Here is a 23,442-nt window from a genome sequence, read left to right on the forward strand (position 1 = left end):
CCCCCACCCCCTATTCCCATCTCTTTATGTTTTGTTTCAACACAAATGCTTGGTTTAAATATAATCAGACTTACAATTTAAACTCTTTTGCAGTTTTACCATGGGGAGTGACTGAACAATGCACCGGTGTGTATTTAAGTCTGTGGTTATTAATGTCTGACAGGGTGGCACAGAAGCAGCACATTTACCTTTGAAGTGTGTAATCTGGGGTCAAGCCCCACCAAACAATAAACTGTTGGATAGTTGCTTTACAGCTATGGTGTTCGTTGCACCACAAGGAAGTGCTCTGTCTCTCGGATGCAGATTAAACTGGGACAGCTAAGGACTGAACTTCGTCTTACAGTTTTCATTTGCTTTGGTAACTCAAGAATGTATACATCTTCCACATCAGTTAATACTTTTTTATAACAGTTCAGAGATGACTCACGATACACACAAGCAAAACTGTCCAATCTACTCTACATTTTGGTATATTATTCAAGGAATACAAACACAGCTGATGGTGATATACGAGGCACTGTTGTGGACCTTGTAGTTCTTGTATGCAATGCTTCTTTCATCCTCTGCTGCTGCAGATTAACTCAAAGTTCCTAACCCGAGGAATGGAATGTGTGGAATGCAGGGCTCCTGGAGAGTTATCAACCCTGAGAAAATACTGAATGCAGCCCAGAAATGAAGATAGTGGGTAAAGAGGATTTTACAACACCATCGGTAATAAGATGGATGCGACAAGCACCATCTGTGCATGATGCTGCAACTATAGGCTGAGAAATAAAGGTGCTGCTTCACTAACTTACCAATCATGCAGTTCAATGAAACCAGATTTTGTGAGTAAAATGAAAATAAAAAGAATGGCACTCAGGAGAACGCATTCTTTCACCAGACTGAACAGTTTACGTTTCGTATCCAACTGATAGGCGGGATCTGCGTCCGGACGTTAACCAAAATATAATCGGCTTATTATTCTCACCTACCCAACTCATTCACTAGGTTTTTGTCACAATCTGTCCACAACGTTTTGAAATATGCTGACGAACAGACAGACAGACATACAGTAGTTAAAACATATTGTTTTGAGCCCCCATCTCTCAATGGTGAGGAATCACTGAAAAAAATCATACTATCCGCATCCGGATCCGGATCGGGATCTTCACCAAAATCGAATCAATTAGTCCTTTTCACACAACAAATATGTCCAAGTTTCGTCCGAATCTGGTCATAACTTTTTGAGTTATCCTGCTCACAGACAAACAAATAGACAGAAAAGCCGGTAGGCGGCGATGGGTCGCCGAGCATGGAAACTATAAGATATAGAGCAAAATGGATGTCATACAGCGGATAGGGAATCACCTTAAGATTATGCATATCAAATCTCATCCAGTTCCATCGACTGATAACTACTCGGTATCCATTTGAATGAAAAGTACCGAAAATGCGGTTTGAAATCAGAAATCCCCAAAGTTCGAGGGGGTGCTGTGGGTGAACAAAGATCTAAATCGAAAATCCGGCTCGATAGTTTGTGCACAATGTATTCCAGACGATTAGTGTGAATTTTCATGACCATCCGACCATAACCCTAGGAGGAGTAGCATTTGGCGCGAAGGCACCTCCAGCTCTCGCATATTATCGATTTTTGCACTAATTGACCTTTGTCCCCTGACCTAAGCGAAATCCGTCAATATGTCCTGAGGCAAAGTTGTAGTACTCATTGAGTACCATGAACCTGCAAAGTTTCATTCGTATCGATGCACTCACCTGGTCGCTAGGGGGCCTTCAATTTTCGCCAATTTTCGCGCATACCCTAATTGTAGGGGACGCTGCGGGTAAAGTATTCCATATATCACAAAAACCGGAATATATTTGATAGAGCATCACCTGTAGATCATTCGTGACAAATTTCATAACCCTACGTGGGATAATGGCTTTCGGAATTGATTTCGCGTGAACGGTACCGATTTTGAAGGTTTTTCGGTTGTTGCTAGGGAACCAAAGCGTCCCTAGCAACCATCACAATTTCCAAAGCATGAGGTCATAAGATGTACCTACCACCCGAGTTTGGTCAAAATCTGCCCACGTTTACTTCCAATTATGCTGATGACAAACGAACAAACATCCAAACAAACAGACAGAATTACTGACAATAAGGGTCCCTATTTCAGCAACCCAACAGACAGACAGGGGTGAAAACATAAACTCGATCCACCTCCGGTGGCAGAGGTAACAAGCACAAGCAAGAAGCACATCCAATTTATGGATTACAGATCATTTTGATGGAGCTATGCTTGCTCTTCATACTGAATGTAAAAAAAAAAGATGCACAACATTTTCACCTACACGAGGGGTGTTCAGGCGACCCAAGTAACGTTCCACTCGGCCAAACACGTCATGGCAGCGTCGGTGCAGTTCTTCCAAACCAAGCTCCGCGCTGACAGCATCCAGCGGCTCGGAACACTGCATCAAGTACAGCGCCTGTGTCCGCAACTCCTCAAGGCGTGCATTGTTCAAGGTTTTCTCTTGCTGGAAGACCTGTGTTGATCATATTTTTTGTTTTTTTTGAAAGATTTTGAAAAAATAAGCATTTGAAAGTTTAGAAATCAGCCAATTAAATTAAGTCACCTCTAAATAGCCCCAACTGATATTGTCAAGGCATGAATCGGGGGAAGGAAAAGCTTTTTCGAATTCACATGGCAGGCAACCATTTTGGTAGAAAATTGCAGATTAGCTGAAGTATGACATCTACAAGAACATACAGTATATAATTTTGTTATTTTATAATGTCATAGCTAAGACTCATTGAAAGTCAAATTTTCATGAACAAGACACAATTTGGCCAATTAAAGAATGGATATTCTCAATGATTTGTAAGTGCTGCTGGGGGAATACAACACAATCTAAGCTCCGCTCCAGCATAAGTAACCGTCACTGACATGATAATTTTGCGAGTTGACACATACCCAAACGCCTACAACGTTTCGAAAAGAAAAACTCACGAATGTGAACAAACCAGCAAAAATGTAAGGACGAATGCTTCTCCAGCTTGGGCCCAAAGATGAAGGTCATCGGGTAACATCTCATGCAACAGTCCCACATTAATTAAAAGGAGAATGTTTCATCTCAACATCATTCAAATAAAATGCTTTCTCCCACTCAGTTTTAACAATGGATAACATCTTTGAAGCCAAAGGCCACCATATGCGCCGTACAAAACACTGTGCTTGGACTTACTCTGAGCTGTTGAATTTTGGATTGCGGATCACAATCGGAGAAGTGCTCCACATTCGTTATCTGAAGGTCCATCTCGGTAAGCCATACTGTCATGCTCTCTCTGGATGATTCAAAATCGTCCCATTTCCCAGTGAAATGCTACATGAGGAAAACAAAAAACAGCACAAATGTTTGCATTGGAAGGATCCCTTTACATGATAAAGCAGAAAAATACACCGACCTGGAAGAATGATGAAGAAAAGGATCTTTAACAGCACAAACTATTATTGAATCATTTGGATATATACAGTAAACATCTCACAATGTCTCCTTCACATTCCAGAGCTCTCACAAACTTATAATTGTACTGCTCCAACCTTGTTACTGTCATATGTTGCATGACCCATCATGTACTGAGCAGTGAATTCGTTTTGCTCTTTAATGAGCAATAAACTGCTGTTTCTCATGCTCTCTCATCGCGAAGTTACCATTGAAATAATTTGTTATTGTAAAACACACTGCACAATGCATCAAGTAAACTTCAATAAACACATCACTCCGACCCTTGCTTACCCTCCTTCTATCTCAGCCCGAATGCTGCTTTCTCATTATGTGGAATACCACGTGAGATGAACCTTGAGTAAAAAGTCTCTGTTGTTGTTAAATATAATTAGATAAAACAAATTGTGATCTCCGTCAGAGGGTCTTGTCAAAAAGTGAATGTGCTGTCATTCCTTACCCAACAACCCTGTCCATCCCTCAAAAAAAAAAAAAAAAACAATCCTAGTGATATCCCTGTAACTGCCACACTCCTTTATTTCCTCCCCTCAACACCCATCCAATGAAAAAGTAAGTCGATAAACTGGAAGACTGAATTGTTGTGGTGGTGATACAGTACAGATCGAGTGGGACAAATGGCCTCCTCTTGTGTCTCAGTTCCTTATATATCCTTGAAACCCCCCTAACCATCCCAGGTCCTTTCCCCTCACAACTCCAAATATTTTCCAAGAACTAATCTATTACTAAAAGGAGAGATGCGTGTGTGTGTGTGTGTGTGTGTGTGTGTGTGTGTGTGTGTGTGTGTGTGTGTGTGTGTGTGTATGTGTGTGTGTTCGTCCATCACACTTTATTCTAAAGGGTTCTTGTTGTCATAGAATAACAAAAATGATACCGTCTCTTCAGATGGTTGTCCTTTCCCAGAGGGGAATTCTAACAGACGAACCAACTAAAGTTAACATGTGTTGATGTGGTTGATGTGATTAACATGTGTTGATGTGGTTAACATGTGTCGATGTGGTTATCAAGTGCTATAGCCACAGGTGTATAGGTGGAGGTCCGATAACCTTATGAAGTTTTCTGTGTTGTCATCATAGTATTTCGATGAGCGAATACACCGGGTGATACCTACCTCCTCCCCAGGCCAAATTTCTGAGCAGCCACGGAAATTGAACCCTCACCAAAGAGGGCAATGCGGTAAGCCTTTAACCACTCCACCACAGAGCTGCTCAGGCAACAAATCGAAACAAGTATATTTTCCATATAAATTATACTTTTGTGCGTTTCACCTGCAGGCACTTGCATCCTAACAGCGTCTCTTCCATATGTATAAAGTATTATGGGTGTGAACAACCATTATGCATGAAAGAGGTTTTAAGTGCAGAGACAAAAAAAGCACGAACCCTGAGACGGCGCAAGATGGCTACCACATGGCGCTGGAGGTCATCCCAACGGTGGTTTCCCTTGGTGATCATGTCCCGAAGGTGTCCCATTGTATCTGTTCGGCCTTCACGAGCCATTCTTCGGTACTGCTTGTTGAAGAGTTCCAGCTGTGTCAAGCTCTCCTGGAGTTTTCGTTCCAAGGCCTGAATTCACACATGTGGGCATGTAATGTAATTACAGTATCGGTCGCTGTACACTCTTCCAAAAGTCATGATACTCGTAACAGGTTACTGCTGAAGATCAACAGCAGGTGAGTCTCTCTAGCGTCCAGACAGCCAGTCCACTGTGTTCAACTGAGAGTGAAACAAAATTTAAAATGAGAATCCAAGTTACGTCAATCAAACTGTCTGAGCTTAACTTTGAAATAAGCACCAAGTGCACCACGGATGTAAATCAATCCATTTTCCTTCCTTTTTTTCTATTTTTATAAAGTTGTGAAACTTGCAATAATAAAACTGCATTTTTCACATGTAGACTTTGTAGAAAAGGTAATTCGTTTGAATTTGGCTCCTCCATTGATCAAACCCAGGACCGTACAGAGAAAATGTGTGAGCAAGAATTACTAATTGAACTGCACTCCTGCAACATGCACGTTCAGGGTATCTGGACATGAACTGAATTTTTTTTTTAATATCCTTGATAACCTCCTATGCCTGGTGTTGGCTTAATGGTTAAGGTGGTGGGTTTGGGATCCTAGGATCCTGAGTTAAAATCCCCTAGGGTTGTTAAATTAATACCAGGTGGGGTTGACTCTGCCTGTCATCCTTCTGAGGTTGGCAAAATGAGTGCCAGCTTGCTGGCATCCTGTATCGGAGTGGTGACCCGTCCAGGATTGTGCCCAAGAGCAAAAGAGACTGCTTGGGCAGCACCAACGCTCTGCACAGAGTATGGTCCCAATGAATGGACGGATAACCTCCTGCCATCCTCCACCTCAGTGAAAGGTAAAGTTTGCAGGTGTCTCCACTTTTTACCTTCTGTATCAGGTGAAAGTCCCTCATCCTATTTTGTTATACTTCTCCATGAGCCTCGGCATTTGCACAAAAATAAGTTTTTTTTTTTTTTTTACACAGGCAGGAGGATGGGCCCAAATGGCTTTGTTCACAAGGGCTTTTCCCGACGCCCAAGTATCCTAAACCTCAACAACAGTAGGAAGCCATTTTATGCTTCGGCACATGTTCACAAAGTTTCAAAACAACTGGCGATGTCAGTGCCGATCAAAGCCGAATAACAATGGAGAAATATTAAAATGCACACAAAGCGTGACAAGTTCAGTAAATGATTAAAAACACTTCAAAACCATGACAGGATATGCTATGTAAAAATCACCTGAGTCAACACGAAGTAATCTTACACAGGCTTCCTTTCCTGCTTGCGCTGGAGGGCTAAAGGTATTTTTTCATTTTGACCATGGATGCTTATTCTCTGTTAGAGGATAAGGTATTGCATTGAGGGTTTCTGTACAACGCAAATTATGGACCATTTTCTGATGGGTCACTTTGAGTAAAATTCTCGACCTTTTTTGTGGTTCGTCCGGCCATTTTTATATTCCGATCATCAATATAATTATATAAAACTGTTTTTTATTACAGTGACGGTTTTATGAGAACCATTTTGTTCGAGATCACAAGAAGTGTGAAGTTTCGCGAGCACGTGCTAAATCCTGCAGAACAATGACATGTAGCATGAATAACGACGCCGACTATCAGCGCGAGTCAGTTTTGCAATGAATCAGATTTTCTTTGCCTTTTGGAAAGCCAAATAGTTTCTCATAGTCCCCACTGAAGATACAACTCAAACCTTCACTCATGAAACATTACATCTGCCATTATGGTTACAAATCTCAAAATGTGCTACAACAATGCACAAAATGTGCCAACCGATTGTAAATTATGCAAATTCTTTTATAATGCCACTGATGTCACATTGGGCTGGGAGGATAGCATCGAGGTATGCCTGGGTTCGAATCTCGGCCCAGCAATAAACTGTCACCACCACCGTGCTCCGCATGCAGAGCAATGGGTCATTGTGTGCACCATCCATCGGGAGGACGTTAAGCCGGAGGATCCGTAGTGGCCATCGGTTGGTGTTGAAGATCCCACAGTGTCTTTCGTGAAGAGAAGTAAATTATCGCTGACACACTGGAACAAATTAAAAATTCCTGCCCTTACTGACTGTTGGGAATGCAATGGCAAACCACCCAGCATACATATACTTTGCCATGTGACTGCTTTGGAAGGACCGACACTCTGTTAAGAGCATGGAACATTCAGAAAGAGAGAACTTATATCAGATTAAATACATTAATTAGGGGCTATTAGATTAGGACGAAATGTTTTTTGTTACATCACACCACTTGTACAGCCAAATATACATTCCCAAATCAATCACATACTGTTACTTGTTTGTGATTAATTTAATTTAACAAATTTCAATGCAAACATCTTGTATGTCCCAGAGTGAAATTACCCTGTACATGATGCTATGTACTGTGTGCTTTTCTGTTATGACTGAAATTTATTTGTTGCGAAACAAATTCAGGTTCTACCTCTTCGACCTGACCACTGACACAGATCAACACGAGCCCTCACAAGCAACATGAGTTCTTCATTCCAATAAATAATTTAATTTCACCACCTTTGTGTTCACACACTTCTTGATGCAATTTATGATTCCAAGGAGATTGCTTCAATTGCATTTACAATCGATTTCAAGATTCCAAGGAGATTGTGTCGCCTTCGTCATCATCGTCAAGTACCATCCTCTAGGCAAAGCATTGGTGCTGCCGAAGCAGTTACTGAGCTGCAATCCTGGTCGGGTCGACACTCCAACTCAGGAAATTAGGGCAGCAAATTGGGGTTTGTTCATGGAGCCAGCAATAACTCACCAACTCTTCACAAAAGACACCACGATATCTTTAACGTTCACCAACTAATGCCGACAGATGGGATTCCGTTTAACGTCCATTTGTGGGATGCCACACAGATTGATGAATCACCCTACCTGTAAAACACCAGGATGACAGTAATATAACTGGGTCGAGATTCTAACTCAGACGAGCCAGCTTAGAGGTGAGTGGACGTACCTCTCGGCCAGCCTAGCAGCCAACTTGCTATTCAGCGATTCAGAATTTCTTGCAATTTTTGTTCAATGATGTCATCGCTTGGGCAATTGGAAAACGAAGATCACCGAGGGAAACCACCATTGGGATGTACTTTCTCATTCGGTGTGGTTACATGGGAGGTTCTTTCTCAAAACATCTGGCTATACGCAGGTTGAGGGCAGTTGGGCTTCATTTTTATCATGTTTAAGGCTTGCTTTGTAGTTGTGCTTGGATTGAGAGATCTTTTTCTGCTTTTACTCCAATTTGAATGTTTTCCATCAGTGGATTGGTGCACAAAACAAATTTTATACTGATACAATGTAAGAAAGGTATATTTTGCTTACCTCAAACTTCTTCAACTCTTCTTTGGCAGTAGAATACAGAATGCAGGAGGTTTTTCCATGTGATACCTTCTGTTCTGCATTTTCTAACCACTCCTCAAAATGACTGTAATCCTCCTGGAACTTTTTCCACATGCGTTGTGTCTCATGCATGCTGTGCAAAAAGGCAAAATGGATAATGGTGTTATATAGTTTATCGGTAATTTCTCTAATCATTGCGCTGAGAAACATTAATTGTTTACGGTATCATGCTTTTTGTTTCACATTTACTTATTACCGCCACTGATGGTGGATGGAAGTTATGTTTTCGCCCCGTCTGTCTGTTTGTCGGTGAACAGGACATCTCAAAAACTTTGATGGATTCAGACTAAATTTGGTGGGCAGGTTGGGTATGTGCCAAGAACGAAATGATTAAATTTTATTGAAGATCCGAATCCATATCAGGATCTGAGAATTTTTTCAATAATTTTTCACCATTGAGAGATCGGGCCAAAATCGACATGTCACAGGATATCTCAAGAAGTTGTGGATGGATTTGGACGAACCTTGGTGGGCAGGTTGGGTGTGCAACAAGGAAGAATTGATTTGATTTTGGTGAAAATTCGAATCTGGATCCGAGAATTTTTTTAAGTGATTCTTCACCATTGAGTGATAGGGCTAAAACAATATATAGCACGATTTCTCAAAAAGTTGGAGACGGATTAGGATGAAACGTGGTGGATGAGCTGGTTAGGTGACAAGAACAAGCCGATTAAATTTTAGTTCAGGTCTGAATTCAGATCAGTGGGATATAAAATGTAAACTAATTAGCATGGTGGAGGTATGCACACTGCTGAGTGGCCGTTCTAGTTTTATACTCGCAAAGGTACTCCGCGTTACTGGACAATGCCGGGTCCCTCCTCCCACCCCTCTCCTGCCTCCTCCTACCCCCTCCAGACTCCCACCCCACCAATTTCATCCCTCCTCTCACTTCTCCCATCCCTCATCCCACCCCTCCTCCAAACTCTTCCCACTCCACCCCTGTCTGTCCAGACTTGATCAACTCATTTTTCAACTCAACACCCAGTCTCCCACCCCACCTCTTTTTCTCCCTCATCTGTCGTCCTACCTCCTCCCCACCCCACCTATTCCCCTCCCTCCTCACACCACTCCTCTCCCTCATCCCACCTCTTCTCCTGCCACCTCCCATCCCACCTCTTCCCTTCCCTCCTCCCACCTGCACCCTTCCCCTCCCTACTCCCACAAATGAATCGCATGGTTTTTAACCACATTTGGGAAAATAAATAATTAAAATAAAACCGGATTTCGATTCCAACCACCAGGTGGCTTAAGTACTCAAGCAAGCACTCCATTCGAAACCGTTGATAAGGAACGGCTGGCTTGGCAAGCGCTAGCTAGCTGCTTGGTAACTGAACACACATCTGGACATGTCGACAGCATGCAGTACATACAAAATCGCTGACAGAAGGACAATTTTTTAATGAAAGACTTCAAATATTAATCATGAATTCTTGTTGAAATGAAAACACACCTTGTTGAGTTGTCAACGCGTTTTCGTTTTTAAAACGCACATAAACTCAGAGATGATGTGCAGTGTACAAAAGTGGACGTGTACATTTCATAAATAACTTTAAAGTGGACATGTACAAAATAAATATTTCCTTGGAATTTTCCCAGCCTCGTGACTAATTAATTAACGGACACAGGTATTTCATGACCAAGTGAATTTTAATGTTCATTTACTTCACATAATATGTGAATTACATGTCCATCAGTTTGTTTATAAGTCTTGAAAAGTCAGGTGAAAACCCAAAGTTTTTTTTTTAAATGAAAGACCTCGATTTCCTTTCCTTGGCATTATTAGAAATGAAGTACCTTCATTGGGCGGTGTACATCAGAATGCTGTCGTGATTGCAGCGAACAAAACATGCATTACCCCGTTTGAGTGGTAATCAAAATGTAACTTTGTTTCCTCAAAACGGTACTCTTATTTAATGCTAGAAGATGCATTGTTCAGTCTTCAAATGTATATCAGAGGCCTATAAGCAATCAGAGCAATGCGGAGCGAAGACGATGGCAGCGATTTCTGGGCAGCTGTCGGGAAAGCTAATGGGCAGGTGGTACTTATGACCCAGACACGAACTCAGATACACACACACACACACACACGAACTCAGATACACACACACACACACACACACACACACACACACACGAGGGGTAATGGAAGACACAGGAGGAATGATGGATAGGGGAAGACATAAGAGGTGACAAAAGTTGGATGTAGCCACAAACTCAGGAAGGAAAAAAATACTTCAAAAGAGGTGGACTTGGGGAAGAGTGAGCAGATATCAAACCCACAGAGGCCATTTATATTTATTTATTTTTGCAGATATCGGAAATACCAAAAGAGCTGAATGACAAAGGGGGTGTTGTTGACACAGTGATGGAACAGAGAACGTTTGCATGAAAGTGAAGGCAGATAAATGGAGAAGGGGAGATACAAGTGCAGCACAAGTTGTGAATTTTTTGGGGGTTTATTGGATGGAAGCCGAGCCCCCAATTTTTTTTAATGGAACCTCGGAGTTTCCTCGACCCCATAGGTGTACTAAATCGCCATTTTAGGTTTTCCTTTTCTTCAATTCTTTTTCTGCCAATGTCCAAGCTGTATATTGGAGCCGGCTGAGAATTTTAGAATGAAAGTTTGCATCAATAATGGAAATACAACGAACGAATGCGAGGTTGACAATATTTTTTAACTTTGACATAATTTTAAGGTCATGATCTAACTGTAGAAATGTTTACAGTTTTTACCATAACTCGACAAATTTTTATCCGATCAGAACGAAATTGCCCTCTCTAGATAGCACATATTAAGATGCATTTACGCTTAATTTATACAACACCCTTCTGGGTTAAAGGTCAAATGGCAGTTTGAAAAACAAACAAACATGTTTTTTTTGTCGTCACTCAATTTTTCCAACACGGAATCTCAAAGACTGCTTGGCCTTCCGAGATGTCCTTGCAACATCATTGTGGACCAGAAGTTGTGATAGTTTATGAGTGTCCATGACCTGCTATTTTTTTGGTTTGTTTTCTTGAATTTTGGTTTGGACTTGAATAATTTTCCCAATTTCATGATTTTGAGTTTTAGAGAAAGATTGTAGACGGGGACACATCACATCATCTTACTTTGCACTCGATCCCTAAAATGTTGAAGGTCAAGGTCATATAGTGCTGCAAAAAAAAATTTGGCAATAATTGGATCATAGGTGCCGACAGAGGCTTTGCCTTTTTTTGAAAAAAAATAAAATAAACATAGTCGAGGCTCGAGGAAAAGCTGGAATTCGTATACTGAACGGATCTGGACACAACAGGAAAAAAAGGAACATGGAAACACCAACAGCAGAGTTGAAGGCAAAAATGGAGGCAGATTTGGACAAAGAAATGGGTGTGGGGAGGAATGAGGGGCAGGAGAGGATGCATATGGTGGACACTGGACTAGATGGATACAGAAGGAAACTCAGGAGGGAAAACTGGAAAATTGAAAGGAGGAGGGATTGGGGTGAGGTGTGGGGAGGGGGTTAACGAGGTTAGAAAACATCATGGTTTTGGATTGGGGACGATAGGACATGATGGTGAACAGCTGTGTTGAAAACCTGGAGGGAAGAATGAGATTGAAGAGAATGTGAAGTTGGTTCCACAGGCAGGGGAGAGAGGGGGGGTGGAAGAGAAACAAACGAGTGGAGGTGAGTAGCGATCCTGGATATGGGTGGTTTAAACAGAAGGGGATTCATAGTGGACTGTGTGTACCCTGCAGAAACCTGGTAGGGGACAGAGCACTGAAATAGCAGAGGGTGGAAGACCAGAAAAGAGGAGGTAGAAGATAGAAGATAGAGAGGCCACCAACCTATCTGTGATGGCATAGTGACAGAAACATACTCAAATTCATTGTGGGAGAGTCCAATAATCTTGAAGGCCTTGGTTTCCATGGCGTTAAGCTGAGCAAAGTGTGAGGCAGGGGAGACAGCCCAGAGGGGAGAGCAGTACTCCATCAAGCTGCAGATGAAGGCCTTGTTGGTGGATATGAGTTTAGGTGTGCCAAGGAAGGACTTTGTATGACAGAGGATGCCTAGTCAGCGGCTGGCTTTGGAGCCAAACTTTGAAATGTGATTTGTCCAAGAAAAATCATGGCTGATAGTGAGACCCAGGAGTTAAAATGACTGAACTTCCTCAAGAGGATTGTTAAGAAAGGAGGTGGTTGGCAGATGGTCCTTTCAGAGAGAGATAGAGAGAGTGTGAGATTTGTCAGGATTGAAAGACATATTCCAAGTGTTTCACCATCTTGTGATGTTTTGTTCAAGGTCTGAAGAGAGGGAAGAGATTGCAGCCTGCCTATCACGGCAGAGGGTGGAATCATCAGCAAAGAGATAAATAGGATTTTCCAGAGATTCAGAGAGATAATTTATGAAGATCAGGAATAGGACCCCATTACACTGCCTTGGGGCACTCCAGCCTTGACAGGGAGAGGAGATGAAAGGATTCCATTGAGAGCCACATGCTGACGACGATAGTGGAGGAAGTCAGTAAGTCATATGTGGAGTTGGTCTTGGATGCCATAGGCAGGCAGATTGTTTGGAGAGCAAGGCAGGATGCCAAATTGTATCAAAAGCATGAGATATGTCCAGAAAGACGGCCCTGATCTCATGTCTGACTTTGAGGGTCTCACCACTGGTGATCGCTTTGTGATCACAGATGTGGAGTTATCCTCAACCCAAAGGGGATGCGAGACTATTGCAACACGTGTGTGTGTGCGTGTGTGTGTGTGTGTGTGTGTGTGTGTGTGTGTGTGTGTGTGTGTGTGTGTGTGTGTGTGTGTGTGTGTGTGTGTGTGTGTGTGTGTGTGTGTGTGTGTGTGTGTGTGTGTGTCCAGCAGACAGTGGGGAAACCCATTCATTAAGATCCGGCCCCTTTCTTTGCAAAAAAAATTTCCTGCATATGTACGAGTCTGATTTGGTCCAGAACATGTGCTAGGATAAACTAACAACTGCATGAAGGTGTGGAAACATCTTTCGATTCATTGATGATTTACTGGCAATTAATGATGGATTTGTATTTGATTAGCTTATGATGATATATACTGAAACGCAAAAGAAACTTACCACCTTTTAAACCTTCAAATATCAACAATAATACTGCGTGTAGTAAAGGTGTGAACTTATTTGTGGACAATAGTGTCCTCACTGTCAGACAAAATGGTCACGGATGGTCACTTGAACCTTCAATGGTCACTTCATAACACAGCTGTTGAACAGCCGTTTTGACTGTCAGTGATTAGCCAAGGGGTACGGGATGATTTTAATGAGCTGCACGTGATGTCTTGATATTGGCTTTAAAAAGGCCAGTGCAAAATGGGCATTTCAATCAACATGCCACGATTGTCAAGGGATCAACGGCAGTGTGCCTTGGACATACTGCAAGGCGGACTGAGCTACCGTGAGGTGGCACGTCGCCTTGGCTGTTCACACCAGACGATGATCGGCCCTGGTGGACAGAGACACCCTCCACAACTCTGCAGATGACAGACCTCGATCAGGGAGGCCAAGAGTCACCACTGCAAGGCAGGACAGGCAGATGGTCCTAAGTCAGATGGCTTCAGACATTGAGGACTGAGTGGGACAGAATCCAGCAGCAATCCATCCATCCATCGGGACCATACTCTGTGCAGAGCGTTGATGCTGCTGAAGCAGTCTCCTTGGCTATTGGACACAATCCTGGATGGGTCACCATTCCAACACAGTACACCAGCATGCTGGCACTCATTTTGCCGACCTCAGAAGGATGACAAGCTCAGTTAACCCCACCTGGTATTAATTCAACAGCTGAGCAGGATTTGAACCCTTGGATCCCAAGCCCACCACCCTAACAATTAAGCCAACACCAGGCATACTGAACTTATCAATATATTAAAACAACTCGTCAGATGTTTACTAACACAGAGCGTTACCGTTAGCAGATTAAAACAAGTTTTCTTTAAGATCGAAAAACGACAGCAAATAGAATTAGTGAAATACAATACGAATTGGAAAAATATTATTCACGAGATATTTATAGAAATACATTAAGAAATATAAATATGGAAACCATTCAAGCCTTCTTCAGTGGTTGCTGGGAGACAAGAAGCAGGTAAAAACCCATTTATAAATAACCGTTTGAATATTTGTACAACAGTTTGATTCAGAGGTGTGTGGTGGTTGTGCGTGTTGGTGGACGTGTTATATTTAAGGTAATCGGTGAATGATTTAATGTATTGTCATGTGATGGAATGTGTGAAGGGGGTTGTACCTATGTGATAATACATTAAATCCTCCAGTGAGTGAAGTTTGATTGGTGATGTTGCATTGATGGGTTGACTGACTGCATGGATGCAACTGAGGTTGTGGATCTACTGATGTAGGTAATCTACTAATGTGGATCTGTGACCAAGGTTGTTGATCCACTGTTTGGAGAGATTCTGGGCTGAAAGGATCGAAACCTCGAGGAATAACGGTGCCCAGCTGATGATCCATGCAGTTGGAAAACCATTAATTTGCTTGCAGGTTGAGGTTCTTACTTTAGGTAAGGGAACTGTTTTGAGGTAAACATTATTTAAAACAATCCTTTAAATTATATTATAGATTCAGGAATAGCCGATACTGCACGAGAGAGACGGAGAGACGGAGAGACGGAGAGACGGAGAGAGAGACACCGATAAGCAACCACTTATCTGATCGATGCAAAATTTAACAAATAGGGGAGAGTTCCCATGTAGAATATTTTATTGCTAACTCTGATGTCATCGGTCAATTGATATGGCAGCCATATTGGATTCAAGGAAAAAAATGGAAAATCATTTTCTCCAAAACCGCTCAATGAAAAAAATGGAAACTTGGCATATGTCATCAACTCGATGTATATAGGGTGATAACGATGATGTCATCGGTGAAGTTATATTCCAACCATAATTGGTTGGATTTAAATCTTTATCCGAAAAATTAGAGACTTCATATATCTGATCTATGACCAAATATGAGTGAAGAATTAAATTCATAATGTTCATAACCCATGCCATGAAACAATGTGACATAATAGGGTGTGAAGATGATACGGGTATGTGGGCCATAATCAGCAGTGGACCATAATAGCAGCGTGTTCAGTTAACAATGGTATTTTTTTCAGAATGAACTTGCGAGCAAAAACGATGCGCTCTACGAGTGCCGTTCTAGTTTTAATTTGTAGTTGTAGTTGCTGCAAGAATAACTCATGTCAGTCATTCCAGTCCTCATAAACACACCAATACTCTGTTGGTCCTTTCACATATGGCCTGGGTGGGCCTGGATTCAATGTCATGCCTGACCTAGTCCAACCAGAATTGCTTTCCCCTTCTGAAGTATACATTAAATCCCATTCTGTTTCACCCACTTCAGAAAAAAGCCATGTGGTCATGGAAATAAGACAATAAACGTGAAGTCACTGCTCTCCGAATGTCAGAAAAAAGAAACGTTGCTTTGTGTTGTATTGTTTTTTTTTCTGTCAACAAATTATTTTTTCCAAGAAGATTCCCTATTAAAAGAGACATGTTGAAATTGAATTGGTACAAAGTGTGCAAAATAAGTCAGGGAGAAAACTTCAATGAAGGCATGAGCAAAAAGTATTTTTGTCAAAGTTTTATTCTGTAAATGAAAGGCCAATTATTGTTTTTTTTTCTCCTTAAATGTAGAAACCCACCTTCCACAAAGATTGTTTCAGAAATACCTAATCTTACACTTTTATTGTCGTGAACAAAGTATGGTCTTCACAACAGAACTTTGCATTCTTGATAAACTCATGCAGGCTCTGCCCTTGAACATTATATAAGCTCTGTATTCTACACTGTATAAACTCACACAAGCTCTGCACTCCATATAAACTCAGACACACTGCAGTGCACACAACATAAACTTTATACAGACTCTGTACTCTATGTAAATGCAAATCAGGCTCTGCACTCTATTAAAATGCTATGCAAGCTCTGCACTCTATGTAAATTATATTGAGGTTCACTCTACATAAACTCTATTCATGCTCTGGACTCAAAATAAGCTCTATACGGTCTATATAAACAAAAGTAAGGCTTACTTTGTTCGTGACAGTTGTATTAAAATGACTATGTGTTGAGTGATAGTACGACTTTGTCCACTGAAAGAAAACTGCCAAGATTACATAAACATTGTAAATAATACCTTTATAATGCTGCCGAACGAGCTCCACATTTCAAAATAACATTTGTGTTACTGCACCTGAACTTGCGCTCCATTGACATCGTGCATATATTTCTCCAGCGGCGATCCAGTGTGCTCGTGGCTTGCTGGATGGAGTTTGTCTCTGCTTCAGTAGTGCATGCATCACAGTCACGCAGTAGCATATCACAAAGGGCGAGAACCGAGGCCACACCAGTACTGTGCTGCTCAATATCTCGCTGGAGGTTCTGGGAGGAGTGCAGGAAGCAAAGCCACATCAGAGCCACGTGTTTGAGCTTGCATACCAGGTATCGAGTCTAGCTCTGTTGGTGTGATTATTGTCAGTATCAAGTTGCTAAAGTCATTGATTTCTGACAAACAATTAAAGTCCTCCAGCAAAATTTCGTAAGATGCTCCACAATAAATTATGCAATTAAAAGTAAATGAAAATAATTACACATCAGTTGTGCCATAATTTATATGCATTTCATCGAAGCTCTTCCTCATTACCCTGCACAAGCGAAGCCAAAAGCGGGATTAAGCAATTGGTTCATGTCCGTCTGTCCATCTGTCTGTCTTATCAGTTTATGATCATCTGTTTATGATCGAGGAACAACTTATTGAGATGCAATGCTACATTTTGAACATAAATCGGAACATGACTAAGAAGAGAAGTCTGTCGGTTGACTGTACTTTGGCTCTGAATTTGTCCCGATGGCACATGTGCAGAGAGGTAATATTTACACTGTGCCTGCCTGCCTGGCAGTCAAACACAATAAAAATCATTCCAAACAGGAAACTCACTGTTTTTAAAGATGCTATAAAGGACACAAACAACAGGCATGAAGTACTAATGTAACGTTTTAGATCAGGTGATGTGATAGACAATGAGTAAAATGGCGGTAAAACCCAGAATTAATTTATTTATATGCTTTTAAACCTCTTTAAACCTCTTTACACCTTTACTTAAATCGAATTATATACTTGAACACTGTAGAACACAAATCGCCTTCATAATACTTTCAAGAACCATGTAATTTGTCGATATATAGCATGAGTGGGCGTAGCATGTGAAAGGGTACAGTATCGGGGTGAAGAAGAGGCTGTTGACATGACCATGGATGATCGAGGTGAAGAAGATGCCGTTGACATGGCTATGCACGATGCTGACTGATGCTGCGTTCTACGGTAATTAATAAAGCCTCGATCTCCTAAACTGTGACTCAACATAGTCTTATTACAATGTATAAGCGTGATGTATCAGACTGCTTCAGTCACGTAAATTTCCGGATTTTTAAAATGATCTTTAAAGTTATTATTTTATAAAAAAAATTGAAGTATACACTTGAACACTGCATATGCTATCATGTTCTATGAACACTATAATTCATTCTACAATACAGACAAAAACACAACCTTGCCTTGGTGATAAATCACAGGTGGCTTCCAAGTCTAAAAATTCTGAAAACAGTCTGTCGTTTTTTTTTACCTGCTGCTCCTCAAGCTTGTGCCGAATCTCCTCTGCATCACACGCCATAAACACCACTGGCCGAGAGAGTTCGGCCTCAATGTGGTAAAGCCAGGAACGCAAGCCGTTCAGGTTTTTATCCAACTGGTCCAAGGCTTGGAGGGTCTCCTGTAGTTTCTTTACCCTGACGTAGATCCAAAAGAAATTTCAAACTTTACAAGAAAGAAAATAAAATATACAAAGTCATGACAATAACCTTTTCAACTTTATAGAGTTATATCAAATGCTCAATTTACATGAAAGCTGGTGTTTGAGGTTCACCTTGCTTGCATGTCGAAGTCAATGGAGGGACTCAAAATGAGAAGCGATATAAACCCTCGTGTTTCATTTGGTTAATCATGTCAATCACACAATTATGTTGACATAAAAATTTAAAATGTAGTTGTATTAGACATCGATACCAATATTTAAGGAAATCTATTTTAATCCTTTCTTAGTTATTGTTGCCATGGCAATGCAAAGTTATCATTGACCAAAAAGGTGATAAATTACCAAAAAGGTTGTACATTTATCAAAACCATAACAATGTGGTGCACTGTTGTTCCTATAACGTGAAGAGACCAAAATGTAACTACAGGTTGGTCACAGTTTTTGGCAGGTGTGCGATTTGTGATCAGCTATGCAATTAATAAAGGGCAGGTGCACACAAATATCCCACCAGGAAAATGCACATTTTGGGATGACTAAACAACTCATGATGGACAGGTGGAGGTGAAATGGAAGAGAGTGTAACCTTTGTGTCAGCATTCTTACTCGACATTGGAAAAATCGGACCAAGAAAGAGGACACCACTTGAAATTTGATTAGCGTAAAGAAGGAATAACGTACAACACATGGAAGTAACGGCTCTTTGAGTGGAAAGACATTCCTTGTGATCTACAAAGAGCTTTCATTACACTTGCCAAAGGAGAAATTTGATGAAAATGTAGGAATGCATAGCTGCATTTTATAAGACCTGTTTAATGTCGAGAAGGAAGCTGAAGACAAAAGTGAATACTGTGCATAAGACGAAAGTGCAGATATTTTGTTTAAATTAAATTGCAGGTAAGATTGAGCAATGTATAATTGAAAAATATTTGCAATATTATTGTGAGTTAAATTACAGCCAGTTACTTGATACAAATGTGTTTTTAATCAAGAACCAACTGAGCAATGCAAGGACAATTCAAACAAAACCAGTGCACATTTTCAACTCAACAAAAGAGTTGATATTTCTGCGACATCATGATAAGTCAGTACACATTAAATCAATCCTCTTAACAGTCACACTACCAAAGTATAATTTCACATATCCATAAACAAATGATACATAAAGTATAAATTAAACTGATAGCAAACTGAATTGAACTCATAATGACAACAGCAAAAATAAGTTCATCTTAAGTGAAATCATTTTTCAAAAAACAGTATGTCTAGAATCCGCAAGTACAACAATACAATAATCATTTAACGGGTCGAAGAAAAGCAATTACATCATGACAGCAGACTGCTTCGACGATGACTCAATCAGCAGGCTCACATCGAGTTCTTCAAAAATATAAGGTTTATGGCTCCTGGCTGAGTCTAACACATAACCCACAATGCCACCTGCCGGTAACTTATGGGTTCACAGTGACGATGTGGGAGTCCCGCTTCACAAACAGAATCCCACTCGCTCATAAGCTACCAATCACACAGCTAGCATAACCAGACATTCACAAATACCTTCACATCAGTGCTTTGAAAGCTGTTCTAGTGGATTCCACAGAGACCAAAGCTTAAGTCATCTGACAAGTTGGAACATCAGTGTAACCTTTCTTTTGGCACGTAAATTGTTCCAAATTCTTTGAGTAACTGTCATCACATATTTCAAGAGAAAAAGGCCAGATATTAAATTAGTAATGGGTAGGCAAAGTTATGCTGTCAAGTTCTTTCCTTGTCTAATTGAGTAAACTCAACATTTGACCATCTGGACAGCATACAAGCAAGACGAGTTTTTATCCAGCTATATAAACCACAGCAGAAGACCTTGCCTGAGCTTGTGAAGAAATTCTTCAGCAAACGAGTTGATTGGGTGATCGTAAAGGCTAAACTAGCTAAGCAATGACTGTGGAAATGATTCCGTCCTACAGTAAAGCTCAGCTCTAAATAATTAAAGCACAAGCAGCATGCTTATCAGAACACAACACACGAGTCATTAACGTCGTTTGGGATAGATTAAAACCACCAGGTGGTTCCTGCCAGCTTGCGATTTCAACCACCTTTCCTACCATTGGTTGAGGAAAAGAGCTGAAGGGATTGAAATTAAAAATAACTTAATAGTTCTCTGCAAATAGTTTGTAATGTGCAAACTTTGGAGATGTAACAATCAACTTTCAAAACACAACTATTAGCTGCTATGTTAAAAAAAAGAAAGAAGACAATTGGTGGCCAAGTGGAATAATGAACTACACACTTATCATGATGCAATATCAAAGCTCCCTTTTTATTATAGCCTTTTTTGAATGGGACAAATTTTTAGAAAACTGAAGTTTTTGTCCTGGACTTTAATGGCTCAGTGATTATAAAGGTAATCCTAATGAGACTATAGGGTAAAAGATGGATTGGACTCCATCAACAGACAACGTGCAATTCCAAGGAAATTCTGATGTTGGCGAGTCAAAAGCATTGTGTTAAAGGGGGGTCAAGATAATTTATTTTACTTTGAAAATTATGTTATAGCTCAATTGCATCAATGATTAAATAAAGTTATTAGTGAGACTGATGAAAAGGGCAAAAAGAAAGTCACTCTCTTGGCCAGTTGAGTTTGTGTGTCAACCTGACAATTCAAAATACTTGGTCATACAAAGCTGAGATTTTGCACTCTTCAGTTTGACCTACAGCAGAGAATAAAATATATTGGTATGTTTATACAATTTGCTTATTGAAGGTCCCAGGTCAAAATATATAGGTCTCACTCACTGTAGTCAGTCAGTGATTGGTGGTGGTGGTTCAAACCCTTGACGGAGGGGGAGGGGACTGTTGGTTGGTGTGGGGGGGGGAGGGGGTGGCACTCATTATAGGTCATTAATTTTTCTGAGGCTTAGAATTAATTCTAGATCGGTTGTCATTCTGCCACAGGGTGCAAACATTTCTACTGAGAGGCCAAGCAATTAAAAACCACAGCAGTGAGAGCAATGCAAACAAAACATTTCCCTGTCAATCAGATGTACACACATGGAATAATTGCAAATAATATTTTTTCCCCAGTACGAGAGGAGATGATATCAGTAGGGTACTTATTATCAATGTATAGAGAAACAAAAATGCATTTTCACTTGGAAACTTGTTAAATTCTCACAAGCTTGTTGCGCAACTCTATTTTCCAAGAATGTGTAAAATATCATGATGGTCCCAGCATACTGCATAATTCATTCTGAGTTTGGGATACTAATGACATCACACCAATGCAAGTTTTAAAAGGGTGTTCATTTTTAATTGGATGTCAAGATTTTTCTTTGATAAACTTTCAGATATTTTATCAATATGAAGGATGCTATTAAAGTCTTCAGAATCCTCCTTACGGATGGATAATCCCCCCAAAATTGGACTTTTTGGATGATTTGTAATACCCACTCCCAGCAGGAGCGGAACCATGCCATACATACAGTATTTCAGTAAAGGGAATTGGGATCCTCCCCCACCCTCTTGAACCTCAGGGACTATTAAGTTTTTAGCTGCCTAAAACCTTCCAGTATAAACCTTGAGTACAACCAGAAGTTTTCAACTCATTACGTCCAGCGATTCAGGAGAGCATAAAAGTCAAACACATGCAAACAAACCACAAACAGATACTTCTCAAATTAGAGTATGATGTCAAGTTTTAGGAAAGGTTTAGAAATTCTGAATGCTAAATCATAATCCAACTTATAATTCTGCTGATTTGCAACCTGCAGAAGAAAAAAGTCCATATGGAAAAGCTTGCTGATTGAACAATTCCTCACCTGGCCTTCAACAAGTCCTGTAGGCGTTCCCAGCGCTGCTCAACCTTCCCCAACTTATATTGAATCTCGGAAGCTCTTGTATCATCGCTGGTTCTTATCAATATGCGACCCAGCTGTTCTAGTTGAGATTTTTGTACTCCGGCTGCATTTATTTCTTCCTGGATATGCTGGAAATGGAAACCAAACAGGGAGCAATGAGCCTAAAAAGATGCCATTTCACCATGAAGGGGTTTCCACTGGTGTGGAACAAATGTGTAAGCACTTTTAGGAGCCGTTACAAGCAGATACCTTTTGCAACGTTTCGATAATCTCCTCAATACTTAGGTTTCCATTGTTGCTGATTTTGTTCTCCATTTTTGACAGCCACTGATAAAAATCTTGGTGTTTCATATTGAAGAGACTCCACCTGTTCAATCTGTAGAATACTTCATTCTTCCGTAGAGATGCCTGTCAAAATGCAATTCAGTCATAAGACGATATTTAACCATAATTGAAAAAATAATTATTCTTTGAGCAATGAGCTCCTCCACGAGCAGGGTGAACTCCTTCCGGGCAGGGTGAACCCAAAGGAAACCCTGGTGGAGGCCCACAGCGGTTCTGGCATGAAAATATATTGTACGACCTCCCCTGTGTGACATCACACATTGTATACAAAGAAAAATCTTATTTATCAATAAGAGTCATAACAAAGCAGATATGAGGAATCTGATGGATTTTAAAGATCATAAATACTTAAATGATATGATCTGATCTCCCATTGGAATCCTATTCTGAAAAATGTTACAAGCGTTATAAACCTGAAAAAGTCTCAATGAGCTGAAACAATGCAGAGAAATCAAAATAAATTAATTGTACCTGAGAAAAGGACTGCTTTGAAATATATACCATGGGGGTACCTAAAGACCCCATTCTAAAGTGTAAATAATCACAGATAAAATAATTAATATATATTAGAAACAGTTTTACACAACATATCAGACTTGCATATCAGCACATTATAATTATAAAGCTCATGAAATGGTCCATATCCATCCATTGGGACCATACTCTGTGTAGAGTGTTGGTGCTGCCTAAGCAGTCTCCTTGGCTATTGGGCACAATCCTGGATGGGTCGCTACTCTGACACAGGATACCAGCAAGCTGGCACTCATTTTGCAGACCTTGGAAGGATGACAGGCAGAGTCAACCTCACCTGGTATTAATTCAACGGAAAGGATCCCAAGCCCACCACCCTAACCATTAAGCCAACACCAGGCATATGGTCCATAAGGTATTGTTCAAAGTGTTTGTTTGATCCTTTAAAAGTACCCTGTACACCTTAATAAACTGA

General features: G+C 40.6%; 1 protein-coding gene across 7 annotated transcripts in view; it reads right to left on the bottom strand.

Moving 5' to 3' along the window:
- Positions 1 to 23,442, bottom strand: part of SYNE1 (spectrin repeat containing nuclear envelope protein 1) — a 423,352-nt gene that overhangs the window by 22,926 nt on the left and 376,984 nt on the right. For all 7 annotated transcript variants that reach the window (XM_085888569.1, XM_085888567.1, XM_085888566.1 and 4 more), the window contains 8 exons: positions 22,401 to 22,559; positions 22,113 to 22,279; positions 18,112 to 18,274; positions 16,683 to 16,870; positions 8,368 to 8,518; positions 4,884 to 5,066; positions 3,226 to 3,363; positions 2,335 to 2,526 (listed from right to left, as the gene is read on the bottom strand). In XM_085888569.1, the coding sequence (XP_085744695.1) occupies positions 2,335 to 2,526; positions 3,226 to 3,363; positions 4,884 to 5,066; positions 8,368 to 8,518; positions 16,683 to 16,870; positions 18,112 to 18,274; positions 22,113 to 22,279; positions 22,401 to 22,559 (1,341 nt within the window). The remainder of the gene's footprint in view (positions 1 to 2,334; positions 2,527 to 3,225; positions 3,364 to 4,883; positions 5,067 to 8,367; positions 8,519 to 16,682; positions 16,871 to 18,111; positions 18,275 to 22,112; positions 22,280 to 22,400; positions 22,560 to 23,442) is intronic.

The sequence above is a fragment of the Eptatretus burgeri genome, chromosome 7 (assembly GCF_056783735.1).
Source record: "Eptatretus burgeri isolate ZD-2024b chromosome 7, Ebu_testis_v1, whole genome shotgun sequence".
Taxonomy (NCBI): Eukaryota; Metazoa; Chordata; class Myxini; order Myxiniformes; family Myxinidae; genus Eptatretus; species Eptatretus burgeri.